Source organism: Panthera leo, chromosome E1, assembly GCF_018350215.1.
Source record: "Panthera leo isolate Ple1 chromosome E1, P.leo_Ple1_pat1.1, whole genome shotgun sequence".
Taxonomy (NCBI): Eukaryota; Metazoa; Chordata; class Mammalia; order Carnivora; family Felidae; genus Panthera; species Panthera leo.
In genome coordinates this window covers 3,915,805-3,938,707 of record NC_056692.1, presented here as the reverse complement: position 1 = coordinate 3,938,707, position 22,903 = coordinate 3,915,805, and the positions used below count along the sequence as shown (strand labels likewise).

The 22,903-nt window shown below is 47.6% G+C and overlaps 1 protein-coding gene across 1 annotated transcript in view; it reads left to right on the top strand.

Annotated features, from left to right (window-relative positions):
- Positions 1-22,903, top strand: part of STX8 (syntaxin 8) — a 252,235-nt gene that overhangs the window by 15,859 nt on the left and 213,473 nt on the right. Inside the window, exon 4 of the mRNA XM_042916483.1 lies at positions 8,706-8,816. Coding sequence (XP_042772417.1) covers positions 8,706-8,816 — 111 coding nt within the window. The remainder of the gene's footprint in view (positions 1-8,705; positions 8,817-22,903) is intronic.

The following is a 22,903-nucleotide window of genomic DNA, read 5'->3' as shown; positions in this document are numbered from 1 at the left end:
CGGACCGCGAGATCATGACCTGAGCTGAAGTCGGACGCCCAACTGACTGAGCCACCCAGGCGGACAGGGGCCTTATTTTTTAACACGGTTGGAATATTCTTTAAAAAGATTTTTTTTAACGTTTATTTATTTTTGAAAGGGGGAGAGAGAGAGAGAGAGAGAGACTGTGAACGAGGGAGGGGCAGAGGGAGAAGGAGACACAGAATCCAAAGCAGACTCCAGGCTCTGAGCTGTCGGCACAGAGCCCAACGTGGGGCTCAAACTCGTAAAGTGTGAGATCATGACCTGAGCCCAGGCGCCCCAACACAGTTGGAATAGTCTGATACATTTACTTTGTAACTTTACCCTCTATCTGGTATCATTTATTACTGCACAGAATTGTAAAAAAAAAAGTTTTTATTTTATCAAAATCAACGAGTCCTGCTATGTAGACCTCAGGTAGTTTCCAATCGGCTTGGCTATTTTCTCTACTTTGAGTACCAAGTGTCAGGACGTGTGCGTGTGAGGTAAGGTGTGCAAACTCATTTTGCTGTTACCTAAAGCATGTGTGTTAAAAAGGTAACTAAATCACTGCTTCACGGTATAATATTAACAACTACCGGCTTGGTAACTTCCATAAACATAACTTATTATTATTCATTTTATAATATTCATGTGCTCAACTATAGGGCAAAAAAAGAAACAAATTAAGAACCCTTCCTTTTTCACTGTTAGTAATTCCTGCTGGTTATTAGTTATAGGGAAGCATGTGGCAGTAATAATGGACTTGACTTTGTTCTAAATGCCTTCAGCCAGACCATCTTTTGAAATCCCTTAGACTTTGGTTTTGTGGTCATCTCACAATTTGCTGAATGAAGCACTAAAAATCTCTAAAAATATTTTAAAATATTGAGCAGAGTTATTAAATACATTATGAAAGTACTTATGGATGTTAATGCAGATAATTTAGAATTTTGTAGGACAAAGCAAAAACCCAACTGGACTGTAGCAGTATTCTTTCTTAGGTATTTTTTCAAATGATTGGGTCTGTTTCTACTCGAAACACAACCCTTACTAGGACAGAATTCAGATCACCCGCCTCATGGGGGCGCTCAAGACCTCTGTATTTTCAGGGAGACCGTTTCTGCTGATAGAATGGAAAGGAAGTAGTTTCTCTAGTATGAAGGCCTCTTGTTAACTCTTTCTCTGTTCCTCACATCTTCCCTTCCCTTGACCTTCCTGTTCGCAACTATTTCAAATAATTCCATAGCAGTTCTCCTCCAGATTTAAGATGTGTCAGGTGGCCACTTGTGAGTCCTAATAACCTCGTATTATTAGTCTGTGTTGGTGGCTCCTTATTTTCTTTACAAAAAAAAAAAAAAGGTAGTGAGGCCAGGCCAACCTTTGCACCCCAAGTCAGGGACGGAGCTGGAAAAAAAGTCCCGCATCCCAGCAGGGGAGTGTTTTACACCGAGGAGAGGAATCTGAGAGCTTAAGTAACTTGCCCCAGACCCCACAGCCGGGGTGTGGAAGAACTTGGACTCAGATGCAGGGCTGTCTGGCCCCAAAGCCAGTTGTTTAAAAGCTGAATTCTACCGTAGTAGAAATAACACAGTCATCTGTCACCTGGCCTGTCTTCAGCTAGAATTCCCTATTAATTGGCATGTTGCTCTAGTGCCAAAACAAATCCTGTTTATAATGCAAATCCTCAGGGCCCTCCTTAATCATCAGAAAGATTAAACAGTGTTCACTGCGCTTTATTAGGTATACTTTATGATGTTGTAATTCTTAGAAAATTTTTTGTCCGTAAATCGCCAACAGAGTGACAGTTTAAGCCTTTCTTTTCTTGAGGCATAATTAATGCCGGGTGACTTTTTTAATGTGAATATTCGAATACCACATTCCCTTACCGCGTTGGGTAGTTGAGAGTTTACAGCACTTTACTTCGTAAATTTATGCGTTTGTGAAGTTTTCCAAAGAACACCAGGGATTGCCAGAAAGATAAGTCCTATGCACATGCCTTCCAAACAGCTAAATTCATGGAGTTAAGGCCTGAGACATTGTTGCTCTTTCTTGGAAAAGTATTTTCTCCTGGCAAGAAGAGATGGGAAGTTAAAATGAAAGTCCTGTGCTTTTGAATCGGTTAGTTTGCGACTCATAAACTAAAGTCCTGCAGCCAGAGAGTTTCAAATTGCTGAAAACCATTCATTTCTATTCACGGTGCTTCTTGGAGACAGGAGCGATTCATTGCTTCTCTGGTTGAGAAAAGTCGTGTGCCACGGGAGGCTTGTATGTGAAATGTCAGGTAGTAGTAAAATTATTCTTAGACTTGGCCTTACGCGAGCTCGTCTTTTTGTTGGGTTTTCAAAGGCAGCATCCTTACTAAGTTAAGGAGAATTTAAAAATCTCTTTACAAAGGGGTTCAGTATAAAAAGGTATTCTGGTGTCTTGGGAGAAGTCCTATAGAAATAGTTTTTCAAAAGTATAAATAACTTTTTAATTTATTTGGAGAGAGAAGGAGTGAGCAGGGGAGGGGCAGAGAGAGAGATGGGGAGACACAGGATCCCAAGCAGGCTCTTCTGCGCTGGTAGTGGGGGGCTTGAACTCACCAACTGTGAGATCACAACTTGAGCCGAAATCCAGAGTCGGATGCTTAACCGACTGAGCCACCCAGCACTCCTACATAGCTTTTCTCCGCTTTGTCTTTTTTGGGGGGGGAAAAAAAACTAGGAAGATAGGTAGATGGATAGACGGTTGCAGTGATCACCATAACTGAATGCGGATGTTGGGGGGCTAACCCGGTAAATTTTAGGGAGTGCCCCTTGTGGTTCTCACACACCCTACTTGTTCGTGACAGTTTTCACCGAGAAGAGCGAGGGTAAGATCGTGTTTACGTCGGTAGGGATTTTCTTCTTTATGCTCTCTTACGTTCTTTCTAGTTTTCCGTGTTAAAAGCTCCTTGCTTTGTTACCACGATAATAAAAATAGATGGTAGTTTGGTCTGCTGTGGTTTTTTTGAATATCCATACCTGGCAAAGTGTATAATTGGCAACTTTTACGTAAGTCTCCTGCCACCCCCGATTTGTTTGGACACTTTTCTGCTCCATGAAGTCCAAACATCTGGGCACCTTTGGTGTGGCGGGAAAAACGCTGGCTTTGGAACCAGATGGAACTGAGACTGAGGGCCAGCTCTGCCCCTTCCTCAAGGCCAGAGAGCAATTTAGCCTGTCTAGACCCTCTACTCTAATCTAGAGTAGAATTAAATGTGCTCACCTTGCAAGGTTTGTGTAGGAGCTGGAGGAAATCTATTTATAAAGCACCCCACTGGACTGGCCCCTCATCTTGGTGGGTGTTGAATAAAAGGTAGCTTTCAACATTGACTGTGTGACCTTGGACAAGTTACTTAATCTCTTGGTGCCTTGGTTTTTGGTTTTTTTTTGTTTGTCTTCTTCTGTGAAATAGGGCTAACGAAAGTACACCTGGATTACAGAATGGCTGCTGAGGGTTAAAGAACATTCACAGAAGGTGCTTTGCACGTAGTAAGCCCTCCTTGGAGATTAACTGCTGCTTAGTCTTTTGTTGCTGTTGTAAGAAGTCCAGCTACCATGGGGGGATTCACAGGTGGTCCTTACAGAGCCTACATTCATGTAACGAGGTCCTATCGAAGCACACAGATAATGCTAGTATTAAAATATTACTTGCAACCTGTGATCGGTGCTTCGAGAAAGCTAAGGACCCAGCCTGGAACATCATAAATACTCAGTAGAGTTTGTTAGCTTTAAAAGGAAAGAAAAAAGGAAGAAGTAGTACGGGAACCAGAAAAGTCTGGCCTCAAGGACTGTAGACCATCCTCTTGGGGATCTGCCGTTATGGCACCAAGAAAGAATTCCCTACACATTTCTCCCTTCTCCAGAGCCATTAATTCGCAAGCAAAACTTGCCAACGTTCTTTTTTTTTTTGAGTTTGTTTTTATTTATTTTGAGAAAGAGAGCGGGAAAGGGGCAGAGAGAGAGAGAGAATCCCAAGGAGGCTCCGTGCTGTCAGCACAGAGCCCGACACCGGGCTTGAACTCATGAATCGTGAGATCATGACCTGAGCTGAAGTCAGACGCTTACCTGACTGAGCCACCCCAGGCGCCCCAAAACTGGCCAAAATTCTTAAGCCTTCTACCAAATAAAGAGAAAATCAGGGTGCCGGAGTGGGGGCGGGGCACCCAGTGGGACCAGCAACACCTCTGCTAAACCTCATCTTAGGTTTAAAGTCCTTATCAAGAGCTGGAGCCTTGCTCCAGGAAACACGAGCCCCGCTTTGGGGGAACCCCGCTTCTCTCCCTCCCCCTCACTCGCGCCCTCTCTCTAAAAAAAATTAAATTAAATAAATAGATGAAGGACTTATCAAGTTTCTGCAGAGAGGCTGGGCTTCAGCCTTTGGTAGTTAGTGAGTACCGGTAATATGAAGTCCGCGTCTGATTTCGTAGAGTCTGACATCTCCATGACGGGGCTTTAGTTACATGTAAAAAACCAGCCTAGCCGTTGACAAGGAACTATGGTTTTGTCTGTTCTCTGACCTTCCTTCCTTGGTTATACTCCTCAGACTGGTGGAAAAGGAGGTCCCAGCTCTGGCCACCGACTGTGTGCCCTCTTTCCTACCCTCACTCCTCCCAGCTGCCATCAGTCTGCATGCATGTAGTATGGTCATTTCTGGACGATTCTCGGACCTCTTGTTAACAACAACCCCTATATAAGAAGCGTGCTATGCAGAAGGGCTATTAATCTCTTTCTCCTTTTACTTCCCTCCCCCCCACCCCTTATGCCGCATTCTCTCAGTAGATTAAAATAAAAATGAAACAAAGAAGGAGGGTGTTCCTAATTGGTGCATTTTCCAGCTTTTCCACATTAGCAGGAGGTCCCCGGGAAAATTCTGAATGGGTATTACTAGTATTGTTAATGCTTTCAACAGGATGCTGGGAGGTGCCTAGGTTAAGTGGGGGCAGTACTGGGAGTGCCAGGGTAGAGAAGCCCCCGGGAGGTGTGGTGGTCAGGTCCAGCATGATGTGGTGGAAAAGCCCTGACCTAAAGCAGAAAGAGCTGGGCTGTAGGCCTGCATGGTCATTAACCAGACGGGTGACAGCCACACGGGGCCGGTTTCCTGGTCAGGAGAAGCCGGAGAACCCTCACTGGCTTAAGGGAGCTCTGAGGGTTCCTGCGGCATTAACTGTGATTCCTGTCTTCAGCTGCTAACCCACAAAACACAGTCACCAACTTCTACGGCTCTTGAAACTGATGTTCCTTAATGAAGCCCATTCTTAACCAGCTTAATTCTGTAACCAGTGTCTGCCAGATTTTAAAACCTGTCTTTCCTGTGTTTATTGTAAACAGCACCTTCTACCTGTATACTTCTCATTGTTGGTTTTTCCCAGTGATACTTCCCCCCGCCCCCTCCCACACCCCCCCCCCCCCCGCCCCTAATCCTCTCCATCATCTTGTTGTTCATGGTCAATGATGTCGATGGCCGGTGCCTGTCATCCCAGACTTTTCTAGTTTCTAGGCATGAACAAATATATGTACATGTAAATATCAATTCTTTTGACTAGCGAGGGATCATACCATATATATGGTTCTGAAACTTGTGTTTTTATTAATTAGCATGTGACAGGCAAACATTACAAAGTGAGATTCCATGAAAAGTTAAGTCCCCCTCACATCCTGAATCCCCCAGCTCCCCCCTCCTCACAGGCAGTTGTCTGTGTATCCTTCCAGAAGGTTTCTGAGTATATACAAATGTATATGTGTCCAGCTGAGTGTTTTTAAATTTTTTTTAAACGTTTACTTATTTTTGAGAGACAGAGAGAGACAGAGTGCGAGGGAGCAGGGGAGGGGCGGAGAGAGAGGGAGACACGGAATCCGAAGCAGGTTCCAGGCCCCGAGACGGTGGGGCTCGAACCCACGAAACGTGAGATCATGACCTGAGCCAAAGTCGGGCGCTTAACCGACTGAGCCCCGCCCCAGGCACCCCTACATTTTGTTATTTAGAAGGCGGTCTGGTAAGTGGTTGGACTTGTTTACAGCCCCACCAGGAATAGCAGAGAGTGGTGCCTGTTTCCTCTGCCCTTTCCACAACTTCCCGGTCAAAATTCCTCATCTGATAGGCGGAGGTGACATTATGTTTGTTTGCGCTTCTCTTACTAACGTAAAACTGAATGTTTTTCAATGGGATGAGAATTACTACTGTTTCTTTTTTCTGTGCTCCGTTACGTCTTTGCCTTTCTTTCTCGTTGTTCGCCACTGTGCGTTTGTCACTTGCAAATTTATTTCGCAGACATTTAAAATTTCTGTATAGTCAGATTGGTCTTTTCCTTTCGCGGCCTCTGTGTTTTCACTCTTGACGAGAAAGATTTTTTCCTACTCCGAGATGATTGAAAAGTTCCCCTATGTCTTCTCTACTGATACTTTTATAATTTGTTTTTTATCTTTTAATCCCTGAGCCAGGGGAATCTGTGCTTAATCGTAAGAATGAACTGTAGTTCAACTTCCGTTTGCCTGGGTGGCTGGACGCTGAAAACCACAGATTGCCGGAGAACAGAACCCAGGACAAGGCGAGTTAGCATTGGGATATAATTCACAATTCCCCAAATTAAAATGCCCGGTCTGCCATGTACAATTCACGCCCACAGCTTCTGTTTCCCTCTCCCTCCCCCCACCACACACTTCTTTGGGACAGAAGAAAAGCCTTCCGCTTTGTTGCCAATTTGCCACTAATTGAAACACATTGATATTTATTCTTGGTGTTGAGATGATCAAAAGGCTAATGTTTGGCCTTCTTATTGGCACGGAGGAGGTATTTCAGCCCGCTGTTTCTTAGTTACAGTTGCTACTTGATGGTGTCCAAGTGGGGGTGACTGCAGGCAAGTAGGAAACGGAAAAGCCGCGGTAGCGATTTTCCTCGGGGAAGCCTGAATTCTGGATTGTTGAGAGAATCCGTTTAGTTATTTATTTATTGTTATTTTTTTTAAATATCTAAAGCCGTGGAGGCTGTTTAGCCTCATTGGTTTGGGGACTTACGATTTTACCGATTACCATCTTACTGGGGAACTTCTTCAAGCGTTTTCTAAAAAACTTTTTTAAAAATTAATGATGATTATTTTAGCAAGCTAGCTCCTTCTATCCACAATAGCAACCAGCGTTATAGATTCCCTGGGCCATGGTTTCGCTACGCCAGCCTCCCCCAGCCCAGGAAACGATGATGCTATCATTTGATTCTGCCAACTTCCTTAGAAATATTTTGGGCGTCCGTGCAGGGTTTGATGCCCCTGTTTGAAGTAGGAAAGTGTCACTGGATCTAAAGCAGCCGCCTAATGCCTTACTGTCACCAGAACTAGGTAATGTGGCCTCGGCAGCTCTGAATTGCCAGTTTCAGGTCTAATAAAACAAAAGCCACTCAATAAAAAAAACCCTCAAAGCCAGATAAAATCCACTGTGCTGGGGATGGCTTATTTTTGTACTTACTCTTTATGTCTTGTGTCAGGTATGTCCTTACAGAAGTATCCGTTGGGGTGCCGAGTGGCTCAGTCAGTTGAGCCTCCGACTTCGGCTCGGGTCACTACCTCACGGTTCGTGGGCTCGAGCCCCACATCAGTTTCTGCCCTGATAGTGCGGAACCTGCTTGGGATTCTCTTTCTCTTCCTCTCTCTGCTTCTCCCTCGCTCTCTCTCTGCTTCTACCTCTCTCTCTCTCTCTCTCAAAATAAATAAACTTCAAAAAAAAGTATCTGTTAGCTTTCTCCCATTGTTCTTTTGATAGCCGAAGTCTTCCCCATCAACGTTTTATTTTGTTTTTAAACGCACGCACACGCTCACTGGCGCTCAGCCTAGAAGAACTTGCTTAACTTGCTTCAAGAAAGCTAGTACAGAAAACTCTGGATGTAGCCCTGACTTGTTATTTTTTTTAGCCATAACTTGTGAGTTGTGCCGGAAGAGGTGTTAGCGATAATCTGGCGGTCCATACAAAAAGACAGAGATCCGAAAAAGAGAGATAACTGCTTCAAGGTTGCCGATAACAGTCAACACAAGACTAATCAGCTTTGGACTCCCGGCTTAACCCGCTCGCTAGGATAACGCAGTGAAATCCGAATCTTTCCTTGTAGTTTTCTTTAGAGTTTAAGGCTCATGCATGCGGTGTGCTTAAATAATGAGCTGATGGGGGCACCCTTTACAGCAAATCTGTCACATAGAGTAGCACTTTTCAAAATGGATTCCAGGTGTGTGAAGACACATTCACACGGAAAAAAGAAGGCAGTATTGAGAACCCGGCTCATTTTTTACAGGGCGTCTTGGGGGTGCTAATGTCTAGGCAAACACCCTTGAACACTGACACCTATAACTCAACACCCGAGGAATTCCTGACTCAGATCGCTCTGTTGATGGGAATAATCATTTCGGCGTTGGTCACTGGGAGGAAAAATAATCTCTACCTGCCGCGTTGCTCAGCGGCAGCTCGGTGTCCGTGGCCGCGAGTCCTCGGCTATGGTTCTGTCGAGGGCCTTTACTTGGGAAGTCTGTGGTGTCGAAGGTCAGAGCGGGAGGAGGAGGAGAATGGTTCAGGTCTCTTCTGGCCAGTACCGGTCAGAGTCTGTAATCGTCACACCTGGCCTGGGAGAGCTCGCTTAATAACACGATAGGTAAACTGAGGTAATTCACCCACCGTTGGACCTTAACGAGATGTGTGCAGAACACAGCTTGAAGGAGACCGGAGACAGAACCTTCTGGATGAACTCATAACCCGGGAGAGGCTACTTCTGGCATCCTTTAAGAACGAGGGGGCAGAGCCCGATCTCATCAGGTATGACATTTTCCTTCAAGGGGATTACGTGGTTGGGTGAAAAGCGTTCTTGGCCGAGATCACGGATGTGTTTCCTGAACGGCTCGATTTAACTAGTAAAATCTATCCTGCCCCTTTACAGCGTTTGCCATGTCATGGTCTTTCTCTTTAGCGTTCTTTAATTTTCTGGATTGAGTAAGCCAGGTATGTTGGGCGGATCTCATCCTGAGGGAAGACGGTTTGCGTGGAATACGGACTGGGTCGGAAAAGTTCCTTTGCATCCTCTGGTTGTGCTTTCTGCCACGTGAGCTGTCTTTTTGGCTCCTGAAGTCAACGTGTTCACCTGGGTGGGAAAAAGGCTTCCCCGTGTGTGTGTTTTCACTGGCACGTTTGGGAAACTGTGTCCTAGCGAGACTGTGGTCCGTGCTCACGAAGGTAGGGGAGCACGGCCGTTGGATCCTGGCCCGTTCTGTGCCGGTGAGTGATTCCCACTCCGTGGAGGGGACAGCCGCTGTCCACCCAGCTCTGTTGAAACACCCAGAGGAGCAGGCCAGCTCTCCAGGGTTGGGGTTAACGAACCCTATGTGCTTCCCTCTTCGGAACTGTCCACACAGCCCCCTTCCAGAACTCCTGTAACTTCATCGTGGGAACCATCACGATGGTTTGAGGAAATGAACTTCACGTAGAAACTCGCCTCTCTACCTCTTTGCCACGAGGGACGATGCTTTCGTTCTGCAGAGTGGCTTGCTTCTGCTTAGTTCCTGGGTAGGAATGACATGGCTTCTCAAGGGCAGTGGTTTTTGACCTTTGGCCACGAGTTACTGGGCCCTGCGTCAGACAATTAAATCGAGGGGGCACATGGAGGGTCCCAGGTAAGTACGATATGCAGTCAGGATTGCAGACCACTGCCCTGGGATAAGCAGAGGAGAAGGAAACAGTGTCCTGTTGGCCCCAGGCCTTGGGAGCCTGTGACCCAGGGACGCAAGAAAGAAATGAAAGACAGGAAGCCGAATGGAATCCTGAGTTGTTTCTGTGGCGAAATAAAGCCCAGGAGTCAGGGAGGGAGGAGTCATGTCCCGGGCAGGGTGTGTAAGAAGCCAGAAGTGGGCCAGATAGCTCTCTGGCGGTGTGCGGTGAAGAAGGCGGTGATCCAGGGCTGGCGAGACAGAAACACATGAGCTGGGGATCCGTGGGGCACAGTCAGGGCCACCTGTCAAGAAGCGCGTCTATGTCGGAGTCCAGAAAGTAAACAAAGGTGCAGCTGGCAGAGCCAACCAGAGAGGCGATGGGCAGCATGTAAATACCTCTGCTTGGTGGTCCAGCAGGTGGACCTTCTAGGTCTGCGTTTCTTTCTTTCTTTCTTTTTTTTTTTTTTAACATTTATTTATTTTTGAGAGACAGAGAGAGATAGAGCACAAGCAGGGGAGGAACAGAGAGAAAAGGAGACACAGAATCCGAAGCAGGCTCCAGGCTCCGAGCTGTCAGCACAGAGCCCGACGGGGGGCTCAAACTCACGAACCGTGAGATCATGACCTGAGCCAAAGTTGGATGCTCAACCGAGTGAGCCACCCAGGCACCCCTAAAAAATTTTTAAGTAGGCTCCACCCCCAACATGGGGCTTGAACTCACAACCCTGAGATTAAGAGTTGCACGCTCTACTAACTAGAGCCAGCCAGGCCCCCCTGAATCTGCATTTAAATTTAAAAAAAAGTGAGAGAGAGAGAGAGAGGGAGAGGGAGAGAGAATGAGTGGGGGAGGGGCAGAGTGAGAGGGAGAGAGAGGATCCCAAGCAGGCTTTGCACTGTCAATGTGGAGCCCAATGCGGGGGCTTGAACTCACAGACTAGACTGTGAGATATGTATGACCTGAGCTGAAATCAAGAGTTGGACACTGAACCGACTGAGCTACCCAGGCCCCCGATGCAGAATCTGCATTTTAACAAGATCCTGGGGATTTGAATGTACCTTACAACTTGAGAAATATAGCTCTATATCTTCTGTTCTCTCTTTTTTTTTTTTTTTAACGTTTATTTAATTTTGAGAGAGAGGGAGAGACAGAGCATGAGCAGGGGAGGGGCAGAGAGAGAGGGAGACACAGAATCCAAAGCAGGCTCCAGGCTCTGAGCTGTCAGCACAGAGCCCGACGCGGGGCTCGAACCCACGAACTGCGAGATCATGACCTGAGCCAAAGTCGGACGCTTAAAGCGACTGAGCCACCCAGGCGCCCCTATCCTTTGTTCCTAATGGTGGCACTGGGCATCTAAGTTACCCAGAGGGCTTGTAAAAAACAATAAAGAAGAGAGACACAGAGAAAGAAGAGGAAGGAAATACAGGTGGCAGGGCCGAATCCTTGCAGAGTCTGAGTGAGTAGCCTGGCCTGAGGCCTGGGTAGCCGCGATGGGGGGCGCACTTCTCAGGTGCGTCTAACAGGTGGCGGGGAGGCCGCTGCCCTGTGTCCACCCGCGGTGCCAGCTGAAAGCTCTAGTCTGCCACGCACTTCCCGGGTGCCGGGCACGGGCTGAGCACCTCGTGTGCGTTTGCTCAGGAGGTCCTCGTGACGTCCATTTTACAATGGAGAAACTGAGTTTGGAGGGGTCAGGTAACTGGCACAAGACTCTGAAGCTGACGGGTCTCGGAACGTGGACCCAGATGTGAGCGCCGTCACACGTGAACTCGCAGCCACCGCAGCGCGAGAAGTGCTGGGCCCGGCCCTGTTGCTCGCCTGTCTCCCAGCCATCTGGGCTTCGAAGTCACTGACCTTGGGGTGCAGGTATGTGTGCCGCCTCTTTCAGTGATGTTAGGACAAGGTGAGGCGATCGGTATGTGAAGGGCTTAGTGACGCAAGATGTTCCTCCTGGCGAACCGTGTCGCCATCAGGTCTGGAGGAAGCGCCTGCTGCTGCCTCCTTCCCTCCCCCTCGGGAGCTCCTGCCACCCCCCCCCCCAGGCCTCCCCGACTGATCTGTCTTGTTCCAGGGAGCCCGCCCCTTCTCCCCTTCCAGATCTCGCTCTGTGTCCCCTTCCTCCGTGCCCGGCTTTTTGCCGTCTTACCCGCAGACAGTCGCAGGTTAACTCTCGCAGCGGAATCTATGGCTGTAGGGGCTTCCCCCCCGGGGGTTTGTCCACGGAAGCTTCCTGGAGCCCAAAGCAGATTGACTGTCGGGAGAATTTTAGCAAAGCTGGTGGATTAGCGTAGAGGCGTTGGGCCTCAGAGGCCTTCCGCGAGCGACCAGTGCCCCTTCCCCGTCCCGTGGTTCAGGCTGAGCCACATGCTGGGCCCACCCGTGTGGCTCGGAGGGGAACGGTTGGGGTGGCTTGGGGACAGGGAGGCCACAAGGCGGAACCGTGAAGCAACGAAGGCCCAAGTCCTCGGGGCTTGAAGTCACTGAGGCAGCCGGCCAGGCTTATTTATACGCGCTCGAGATGGAACCGAGGGAAGTGTAGATGCCGTTGAGTCGTCGTAGCTCAAGGAACGGAAGTCCGGAATAGCTCGGAGTAAGCTTCCAGAAGCATTCTGTTGAAAGGTGCATAAGCACCGTGGGGTAGAAGGGACTCCTGAGGAGCGATGTGAGGAAGGTGCGAATGGATAGGACGTTCCGTGCCGGGTGGCATGGGGGCTAGCCAAGAGAAGGAGGCACTGTGGCCCTGCTGACCTCTGGGAGAAAGTCAGTACAGGTAAAAAGAGGGAAGCTTATGGTGGGTGGCCTGGGAGGTGGGTCGCTGGGGAATCCCTACGGGGCCCAGATTGCTGTCGACCCACCGTACGCGTGCACCCTCCTGCAGGCGCTTGCTAGGGCTGCTGCGGGCACAACACCGGGGGCTCAGCTACCAGAAACGTCCTTCCTCACGGTTCTGGAGGCTGGAAGGCCAGACCAGCGTGTCACTGGCAGTGTCGTGCCCCCTGACGGCCGTGACGGAGGGTCTGTTCTAGGCGTCTCTCCTGGCCTTTTAGGTGGCCGACTTCTGTCTGAGTCTTCACGCGGTCGTTCCCCTGTGAGCACATGTCCCCCTGACGTGTCTGAGGTCTGTGTGTCCAGCATCCCCTCTTCTCATAAAGATAACCCGGGGCATGTTGGATGATGGGCCACCCCAACGACCCCATTGTAACTTAATGACCTCGTTAACGGGCCTGTCTCCAAATACTGTCGCGTTCTGAGGTACGTACCAGGGGTTAGCACTTCAACCCCGAATTCACAGGAATTTTTTGCGAAAATGCACGTCCCTGTGACATCCCAGGAGAACCTGGTCGATGAGAGGATGCGTGCTGGGTAAGAGCATTCTCAAATATTATGTAGGAAAATCCTTGGGAAATCTGCTTTCGGGCCACGAAATGGGCACGAGACAGCGCTGACCCGACCCGCTGGGAAGACAGCGCCGCCGGGGACTTACTGGAGACAAGAAATGGGTCTGTTGGCGAGCGGAGGAAAGAATGATTGTCACAGTCGGGTGCTGGCAGTAGATTGTCATCACCCGGAAGTCAGAGTTTCTGGTCTTTGATTTCACTCGCCTGGCGACAGCAGAGTGTTATTTTTGCCCTCTGTACCCGTAGTCCCCACGCTTGAGGCCTCCCCTTCCACTCCCAACTTCTCGTACCCCGGGAACTCCTTCACTGGCCTTCGGAGGCTCTGAATTCACATGTAGACGTAACCAGGCTGGATTCACAGTTCAACTTGTCCTCTTGCGTCCTGACTGTCAAGGCCGCCTGGTCCTTTCTGATACCAGCCGTCAGGGACCTTTCGGCTCTGTCTTTGGAGGGACCCCGTTCCCTTCCCTGCCGGTCCGTTTCTGTGACACACAGCTTCCTCAGGCCTCCCCGCGGTTAATTCCCGGTCCTGGGCTCCCCGGCGTCCTTTCCTACTTCTCTGATCTCTGGATTCCTCTGGCATTTTTGTTTGCTTCTGTCATTCTTTAATAAACCAGCGGGAGTTGCTTTGTTACCTGGCGGGGGCGGGGGTGGAGGCTCCGTGGCACATGTCTTTGCCTTAGGTCACGACCTACGGAGATGCGCTGGCCGGAAAGCCTTATCAGAACCTTCAAATGTGATAGACACGCTCTCTGCGGCACATGTTGTCATTAATGCCAGACTGCCAGCACGGCGCATTCCCTGTCGCAGACCTGGGGCTAATCGGCTTGCTAATCAGTGTTTCAAAGCCCCGTGATGACCGGCAGCCAGAGTGAGGCATCGGTTTGTCCCATCAGGACTCACCGGGAGCCCGTGGAGCCCCTGCCTCTCCCTCTCCTTCCTGTTTCCTTTGTGTGACCCCGCTCCTCTCGTGCCTGCACCCGAACCCTCGGCCTCCTCTCTCCCGGGGGCCCCCCCACCCCTCCCTCTCCTCCTCTTCCCCCTTCCTCCTCATATGTGGCCTTATTAAGGAGAGAAGAGTATTGTCAGACCGCGGTTGGGATTAGCATTCCCCTTACACCGACATTGATGTGGCGATCACGCAGTTGAATGTGCGGCTGTCATGTGATGCGATCTTAGCTGCACCTTACGGATTACCGATCATTATTTTAAAGCAGTAAACCTTGATGGGAGACGGCGGGCTAAATAAGCGATGGTTGACTGACTTAGGGCCTTTGGAAACTTGTTAAAGAAGTCTCCGCGTAACAACGTCTCCTAGAAGATAAGCCTCGACTTAGAAGGACGCTGCTTTAAAATCCTCCTGCCCTTTATACTCGAGAGCATTGCTGAGTCTCACCATTAGTTAAATCTTTGTCTGTAGAGAGAGAGAAAAACAATCATTGCATACTCCACTGCTCGGTGAGCATCTCAGAGATTATGTGATTAACTCGGCTGTAGTGGGTGGCTAATTGGCTAAGCTTTAGTCTTTACACCAGCAGCTATATTGAGGATTATAGGAAGTAGGAAGTTATTTAGACGTCGGGATGGTAGCTGTGTGTCAGGAATGGCCTATTAGGAAGGAGCCCAGTTGCTAAAGTCAAAAGGATGACGGTGGAATGTTCCCATTTTCTTAGAGTGTCGACGTTAGGCATTTGATGTCAGGTATCTTCCTTTGAGCTATTAAAAAAAAAAAAGAAAAGTATGTTACTTCCAGTGTGTATTTCATGTCACTGTATCGGAAACCACAGTGGACAAAAGAAAAATTTACATTCAATTTTACATGAAAAGCACCCCTCCCTCATTTGAAGCCATTGAATGTTGGGTTTTTATGACTATTATTTTTAATGTTTTTATTTATTTTTGAGACAGAGACAGAGCATGAGCAGGGGAGGGGCAGAGAGGGAGGGAGACACAGAATCCGAAGCAGGCTCCAGGCTCTGAGCTGTCAGCACAGAGCCTGACGTGGGGCTCGAACTCATGTACCGTGAGATCATGACCTGAGCTGAAGTCGGCTGCCCAACCGACTGAGACACCCAGGTGCCCCTATTTTGTTTATTTTTTAGAGAGAGAGAGAGAGAGAGACAGAGTGTGAGCAGGGGAGGGGCAGAGAGGGAGGGAGACACAGAATCCGAAGCAGGCTCCATCCAGGCTCTGAGCTGTCAGCACAGAGCCCGCCCGACGCGGGGCTCGAACTCATGTACCGCGAGATCGTGACCTGAGCTGGTCAGACGCCCAACCGACTGAGCCAGCCAGGCACCCCTGTAACTTAATTTATTCTTTAAAAAAAATTTTTTTTAATGTTTATTTATTTTTGACAGAGAGAGAGAGAGAGAGAGAGAGAGAGAGACAGAGCATGAGCGGGGGAGGGGCAGACAGAGGGAGACACAGAATCGGAAGCAGGTTCCAGGCTCCGAGCTGTCAGCACAGAGCCTGACACGGGGCTCGAACCCACATACTGTGAGATCATGACCTGAGCTGAAGTCGGACGCCCAACTGACTGAGCCACCCAGGCGGCCCAAGATGTTTTATTTCAAATTACAGCTTGAGTTATAAGAAGGATGATTCATATCTGACTCCACTTAGATTTCCTAAAGAATCATTGCTTGATATTTTATGTTGCCTAAAGTTATTAACACATGAGCAACCCCTACTTTCCTAAAACTAGGAATAGCTAAAGAATGCATAAGTAATATATTCACACGGATGAGGAATTTAAAAAGCATTTGACAGTATTTGGTGACAAGCCTCTCTCCCACTGTGTTCCCCACTTCTGGACATAAATATCAGTGTTAAAAATCATTGACATATCAGGGCTCCTGGGTGGCTCAGTCAGTTGAGTGTCCGACTTCGGCTCGGGTCATGATCTCACGGTTCATGAGTTCAAGCCACACATCTGGCTCTGTGCTGACAGCTCGGAGCCTGGAGCCTGCTTTGGATTCTGGGTCTCCCTCTCTCTCTGCCCCTCCCCTGTTCACCCTCTGTTTCTCTTTCTCTCTCGAAAATAAATAAACATTAAAAAAAAAAGTCATTGGCATATGCTTCTGAAGTTCTCTGAAGCATCTACCAGCAAATATGAATATTCCTTATTTCCCTCCGTCTTTTACGCAAATGGTACATACTATTTTGCAACCTTTTTTGGTCACCTGATCAGATGTATTGGAGAGCTTCCCAAGGTAGCAGGTTTTTGTCATTCATTTTGATAGTCTTATAATATCTTGTTATATGCATGTACCATGATTTCTCTAACTAGCTTTCTAACAGATGTGTGTTTCCAGTCTGTTACGCATATATTTTATATGTGTGCATATATTACTTAGTACATAGATTTCTTCTACAAAAAAATGGTGGTGAATAACGTTACATATAAGGGAGTTCCCCCGTGTGAACATCTGCCTCTAGATAGGTTCTTAGAAGGAGGAGGGCTGGGGTGGGGATGGGATGGGGTGCGCCTGGGTGGCACAGTCGGTTAAGTGTCTGACTCTGTCTCAGCTCAGGTCACGATCTCAGTTTGTGAGTTTGAGCCCCGCATTGGGCTCTACACTGACAGCATGGATGGAGCCTGCTTGGGATTCGGTCTCTCCTTCTCTCTGCCCCTCCCCAGCTTGTGCGCACGCTCTCCCTCTCTCTCTCTCAAAATAAATAAATAAACTAAAAAATAAAATAAAATAAAATAATAAAGAAGTAGGATGGGCTGGGCCCAAGTATATGCACTGTGACTCTCACAGAACCAGCGTAGACTTTTATGTGAGTGCCTGTTTCCATCCAGTTTTCCCCAAAGACAGTGTCACTAACCTTGGTTTCCTAGGCCAGTCTCCGATATGAGGATTGTTACTTCCTAGTAGAGTTTTATGGCGCTCCTGTATAAAATCGTAACGAACCAAGGTTATCAGGAAATTCTCCTGTGTTTCTTTTTAGTGCTCTCACGATTTTATTTTATAACTGTTAAATATCTGATCCATCTGGAATTTAATTTGATGAAGAATATGAATCCCACTTTTTTCCTACTTGGCTACCCTATTTTTTTTTTTTTTTTTTTTGGACTGTGTTTTTTCCTGAATGATCCATTTTCGCAAATTTTGAGATGGTGAGCGTTATACTATTGCACTGTGTATCTGTGTGTGTATTTGGATCTGTTTCCGGACTTTGTGATGTGTTCTGTGGTCTCTCTGACTACTCATGTGTTAGTACCTTTTGAGGCTCCATTGTAAGTTTTAATACATGATAGTCTCCTGTCATTATACTTCTTTTTTTTTTTAATTTTATTTATTTTAAAGAGGGAGAGAGAGAGAGAGAGAGAGAGAGAGAGAATATCTCAAGCAGCTGTTAGCACAGAGCCTGATGCGGGGCTCTATCCCATCACCCTGGGATCATGACCTGAGCTGAAATCAAGAGTCAAATGTTCAACCGAATGAGCCACCCAGGCACCCTTATGCTTCTTCTTTTTTTTTTTTTTTTTTAAGAGTTTTTTTTTTTTTAAAACATGAATTCTAGAACCAGCTAGCCTAATTTTTGAAAAGGAAAAGTAACTTTTTTTTTTTAATTGGCATTCCGTTAAATCTTGAAACCTTTTATCGTATTGAATCTTTCTCTCCAGGAACATGGGGTGTCTCTCCACCTGGTCAAGACGCCGTTCAGGGCTCTCAGGGTGAGCTGTGCGCATTTGTGGCTTAACGTATTTTTAGGTATTTTATGTTTTTGGTGGTTTCGAATTCAGTATTTCATGCCATGGTGCTTTTCGGTCATTGTTTATAGGAAGCCGTTCGCATCTGATGCCTGCTAATTAGTATTCTAACCACCTTCTTAAAGCTCTGATTGTTTCCAGTCTTCCTGTTGGTCCCCTTGTCTTTGCCAGTTGTTATTTGTTTGTTTCCTAAGAGAAAGGAGCTTCTGAGCTTCCCAATGAGTAGACTGGCTCAAAATAGAGCTAGGCTGGGCTTGCATCACATGCCGTGTTATGCCGAAAACTGTGGAAGAATAGAGTTGCTATGATTGGCTTGGCTCTGCTCAGGAGAGATGCATCCTTGAACCTAAATGGGGGATGGGCTCGTGCGCCCTGAGCGGTGGAGCCCTGAGGAGAATCAAGGTTCCGCTCACAAGGGAGAAGAGACTTGCTGAAGTCAGGTAGGCCCCCTGTAGCGACCACATCGGCCCTCCCCTACAGCTCTTCCCCTGGCGGTAACTTGCCACATCCTGAAGTCTCTTCTGACACCAGATGAGGAAGGTTCTGGAGCTCTGTGACCTCGAGTAGGACCTTCATCTCCTGTCCCTTCTCTTGTTCCTGATGTCCCAGGGAAGTGGTACCTCACGGGCCTTCTGGGTGATGTTAGTTAGGTTCACGTGGAGCTTAGATAATCGCCTTGAATCTCCAGTTCACTTTTTAAGGGAGCTGGGAAAGCCATCACTACCACCCGTCTGCACAAAGAGGATTGGGAGATAGGCTTTTGGAGTTCAACCCGTTTTCAAGAGTGACCCACTTACTCAGTGTCACAGAGCGGGTTTCTTCTGTGGGCAGAGGATCCCGTGCATTTCACGTTAGGTATCATTTAACTCTAGTTTGGACGCTCGTAGCTTCTGACCTTGTCTCCACATGCCTGACAAAGGCAGTGGGCTAATTTCATGCACGGACTGATACTTCGTATGACAAGAGGGAGTATTTACGGTAGGGACTGGCCTGAAAAATCCGGACTGTATGTTGCCTTAGTATATTTTTTCCCCCTCTGTTAACTACTGAAATGACAGCAGCCGTGCAGCGTGCACCGTGATCACGTTTCCTTGGGGAGAAAAACTGGGTACGTCATAGGACAGAGTAGATTTGTGACTCCCTTTGTGGTGGAGGCAGGCTGGTTGAAGGCTTCGGCCAAATTTTTGACCCTTTAGGATATTCTAGTGGTTTATGGGAATGGATAGAATTTTAAAAATAAAGACTTAATCTAAAAGTGGTGCATCACGGGGGCACCTGGGGGCTCAGTCGGTTGAGCGTCCGACTTCGGCTCAGGTCATGATCTCCCAGTTGGTGGGTTCAAGCCCCGGGTCGGGCTCTGTGCTGACAGCTCGGAGCCTGGAACCTGCTTCGGATTCTGTGTCTCCCTCTCTCTCTGCTCCTCCCCTGCTCGGGCTCTCTCTTGCTCTCAAAAATAAACATTTAAAAAATTGAAAAAAAAATTTAAAAAATACAAGTGGTATATTATGTCATAAACACATTGTACAAAAAGAGTAATCAGGGAAAATCAGAGCTTCCTTCTACTTCAACAGACGTGAGTTTCCTCATTTCTTCCCCAGAGGCAACCACTTCGAACAGTTTTTTACGTGTCCTTCGAGAGAGACTCTACACGTAATAGAAAAGCATGCACACACCTCCAGTCTCCCTCCCCACTCTTTTATTTTTAACATGAATGATAGTATAATATGCCCTCTTGACTCTGCATTATCTCTTCAGTTTCGCAGGATATCTTGGACAGTCTGCAGCAGAATGTTTAAACCAGTACCCTTAATCAGGGCGCCTGGTGGCTCAGTCAGTTCAGCGCCCGACTTCGGCTCAGGTCATGATCTCACGGTTCATGAGTTCGAGCCCCGCGTCAGGCTGTGTGCTGACAGCTCAGAGCCTGGAGCCTGCTTCCGGTTCTGTGTCTCTCTCTGTCTCACTGCCCCTCTGCCCCTTGCGCTCGCTCGCTCTCTCTCTCTCTCTCTCTCTCTCTCTCTTTCTCTCTGTCAAAAATAAATATTTAAAAAAATTAAAAACTATAACATTATTTAAAGAAATTAAGGAAAAACGAAACGATATGCTATGTTCAAGATGGGAACACTCAGTAGTGTAAAGACATCGGCTGTCTCCAAATTCACCTGTAGGTTCAGAACAATCCACTTAGAGTCCTCAGCCAGTTTTTTATTTTGTCACTTAACAAGGTGATTCTGATGTGGCGTTTAATAATTCTTATGTGGCATTTAAAAGAGCCAAGGCAATTTTGAAGAACAAAGGGGCTGAGCACTCACATCAGCGAACGGGACTCTTACCATAAAGCTGCATTGTGGTTTTGCCCCCAAAGTAGGCAAACAACCCCAGTGGAAACAGTCCCGCATACACAGTGTCACTTGATTCTTGACAAGGGTGTGCTACAGTGGAGTGGAGAAAAGACAGTCTCTACAGTAAATAAGGTTATATCAGCTGGGTATGCATATGGGAAATAAAAGAATTTCAGCCTCTGCTGTCATTCTCCATAAAAATCTGTGCCAAGAGGATTGCAAATCTCAATGTGACAGGTGAAATGAGAGCTTGTGGAGGAAAACATAGGAGAATGTCTTTATGACCTCGGGATGCACAAGCCTTTCTTACAGGACACAGAGACTAACTGTGAAAGAAACACACGGTAGGTGGGGCTTCCTTAAAATAAGAAATTCTGTTCATCATGGGGCGCCTGGGTGGCTCAGTCAGTTAAGCGTCCGACTTCGGCTCAGGTCACGATCTCACTCTCCGTGGGTTCGAGCCCCGCGTCGGGCTCTGTGCTGACAGCTCAGAGCCTGGAGCCTGTTTCGGATTCTGTGTCTCCCTCTCTCTCTGCCCCTCCCCTGTTCATGCTCTGTCTCTCTCTGTCTCAAAAATAAATAAACGTTAAAAAAAAATTGAAAAAAAAAAAAAAAAAAAGCAATTCTGTTCATCAGAAGATACCACAAAGCACGAAAGATAAGCCAGAGAATGAGAATCTGTGTTTGCAGCGCATACATCCGACCCAGGAGCTGTATCCAGAGTACATAAAGAACGCCTATAATTTAAGAAAATGGCTGACAACCCATTAGAGAGAAGGAGGCAGAAGGCCTAGAATTTGGACTTCCCAGAAGAGGATAGCTGGTTGCTGGTGAGCATATGAAAAGATTGCGAAGCAAAACCACGATCGTCGTGCCATCACACCTACCAGAATGGCGGAGATTGAAACGGCAGTCGTGTCCAGTGTTACTGGACAGGGACAGGCTGGATTTCTCACATACTGCTGGCAAGACTATCAGTTCTGTAACCACTTTTCAAAAAATTTTTTTCGTGTTTATTCATTTTTGACAGAGGGAGGCAGAGCATGAGCGGGGGAGGGGCAGAGAGAGGGAGACACAGAATCCGAAACAGGCTCCCGACGCGGGGCTCGAACTCACAGACCGTGAGATCCTGACCTGAGCCGAAGTCGGACGCTTAACCGGCCGAGCCACCCAGGCGTCCCTCTGTAACCACGTTGGAAAACTGTTTGACCGTGTCTCCTAAAACTGAGCTGCACAGAAGCATGTATAAGACCGTTTCTAGCAGCATTATTCCGAATATTCCCACCTGGAAACAACCCCGTGAGCATCTGCCCTGCGGCGGGTAAATGCGTCACGGCGTCTTCATACGGCGATACAACAGGAAACGAGAACAAGTGATCTACGGCTACACAGCGCACACCACGGAGGATCTCACAAACACGTCGAGCAAAAGGAGTCTGGCATAAGAGGACGTGCTGTCAGATGGCGTTCCGGTAAAGGCAGAACTTACTCACAGTGTTACAGCTCACCAAACAAAGTGGGGCCCTTTGCGGGAAGCCGTGAGGGAGCAGGGGGCACGAGGGATCCTGGTGTTCTGCTAGTCCTGTTTCTTGCTAGGTAGTGACTACCGGGGTATTCACCTTGCAGACCATCTCTGAGCTGTGCAGTTACGACTTTTCTGTTTCTGTGTTCCGCTTGGATTGAAAAATACGTAGAGGGGCGCCTGGGCGGCTCAGTCGGTTGAGTGTCCAACTCTTGGTATCAGCTCAGGTCATGATCTCACAGTTTGTGGGATTGAGCCCGTGCTCAGCGTGCAATTCTTTCTCTCCCTCTGTCTCTCTCTTCACCCTCTCCCCCACTTGCACTCTCTCTAAAAAAATAAAATAAAAGTATGTATATAACTACATATATACACACCTACATTTGTATATAACACGTATGCAGACAAGTGTGTATATACCTGTATAGATGTATAATTGTGTATGTATATGTACTTATTTATATAACATAATAAGTGTAAGAAGTGATACTTTATATGCCTTTATAAATGTATATGTATACCACTCATATTTATGTATGAGTACATATAAATGTATACACACACACACACACACACACACACACACACACTGAGAACTCTGTCCTGAACAGACCACAAGACGGAGATGGAAGTCAGGAGAACTCGGGGGACACTTAACTCAGCCCTTCCCAGTTTCTAGATTTCGAAAAGTTAGGATTTTTCTCCCTTGAACGTGAGAGGGAGGGTCAGGGTTCTGGGCCGCCCACCTTCACAAAAGGGACCCTGTCCCCCTTCCGTTCTCTCCCCCATCCTTCTTCCCTCCCCTTCCTCAGTGTAACAGCCTGTGTGTCACTTGAAAACTTGCCCTCGGTGTCTGTGGACCCCTGCCCAGCCTGTCTGTTCCCTTTTTCTTTCTCCCCGCTTCGTCTTTCTTCCTTGCCTTTAGATCTTTCTCTTCCATTTCTCTTTCCCCACCCCCCCCCCCCCCCGCCCCGGGAAAAAAATTAATGTTTGAATCTGGCATTTCTTCATTTTAGGTGTTTTTTTTTTTCCTACCCTTAATTTTAAAAGCAGAAGGATGCTTTCGATAACGCTTTCTGTCAGTCGACACCAACATTGTACGTCTTCATTCCCCCGATGCCTCCCCTCCCGTGGGCCCCCTCCCCTGAGGAAATGACTCATCCTTAATTGGATTTGAAACAAATTATCAACACAGCACAGGCTCATTGTAACAAGTCAAACCACGCTGG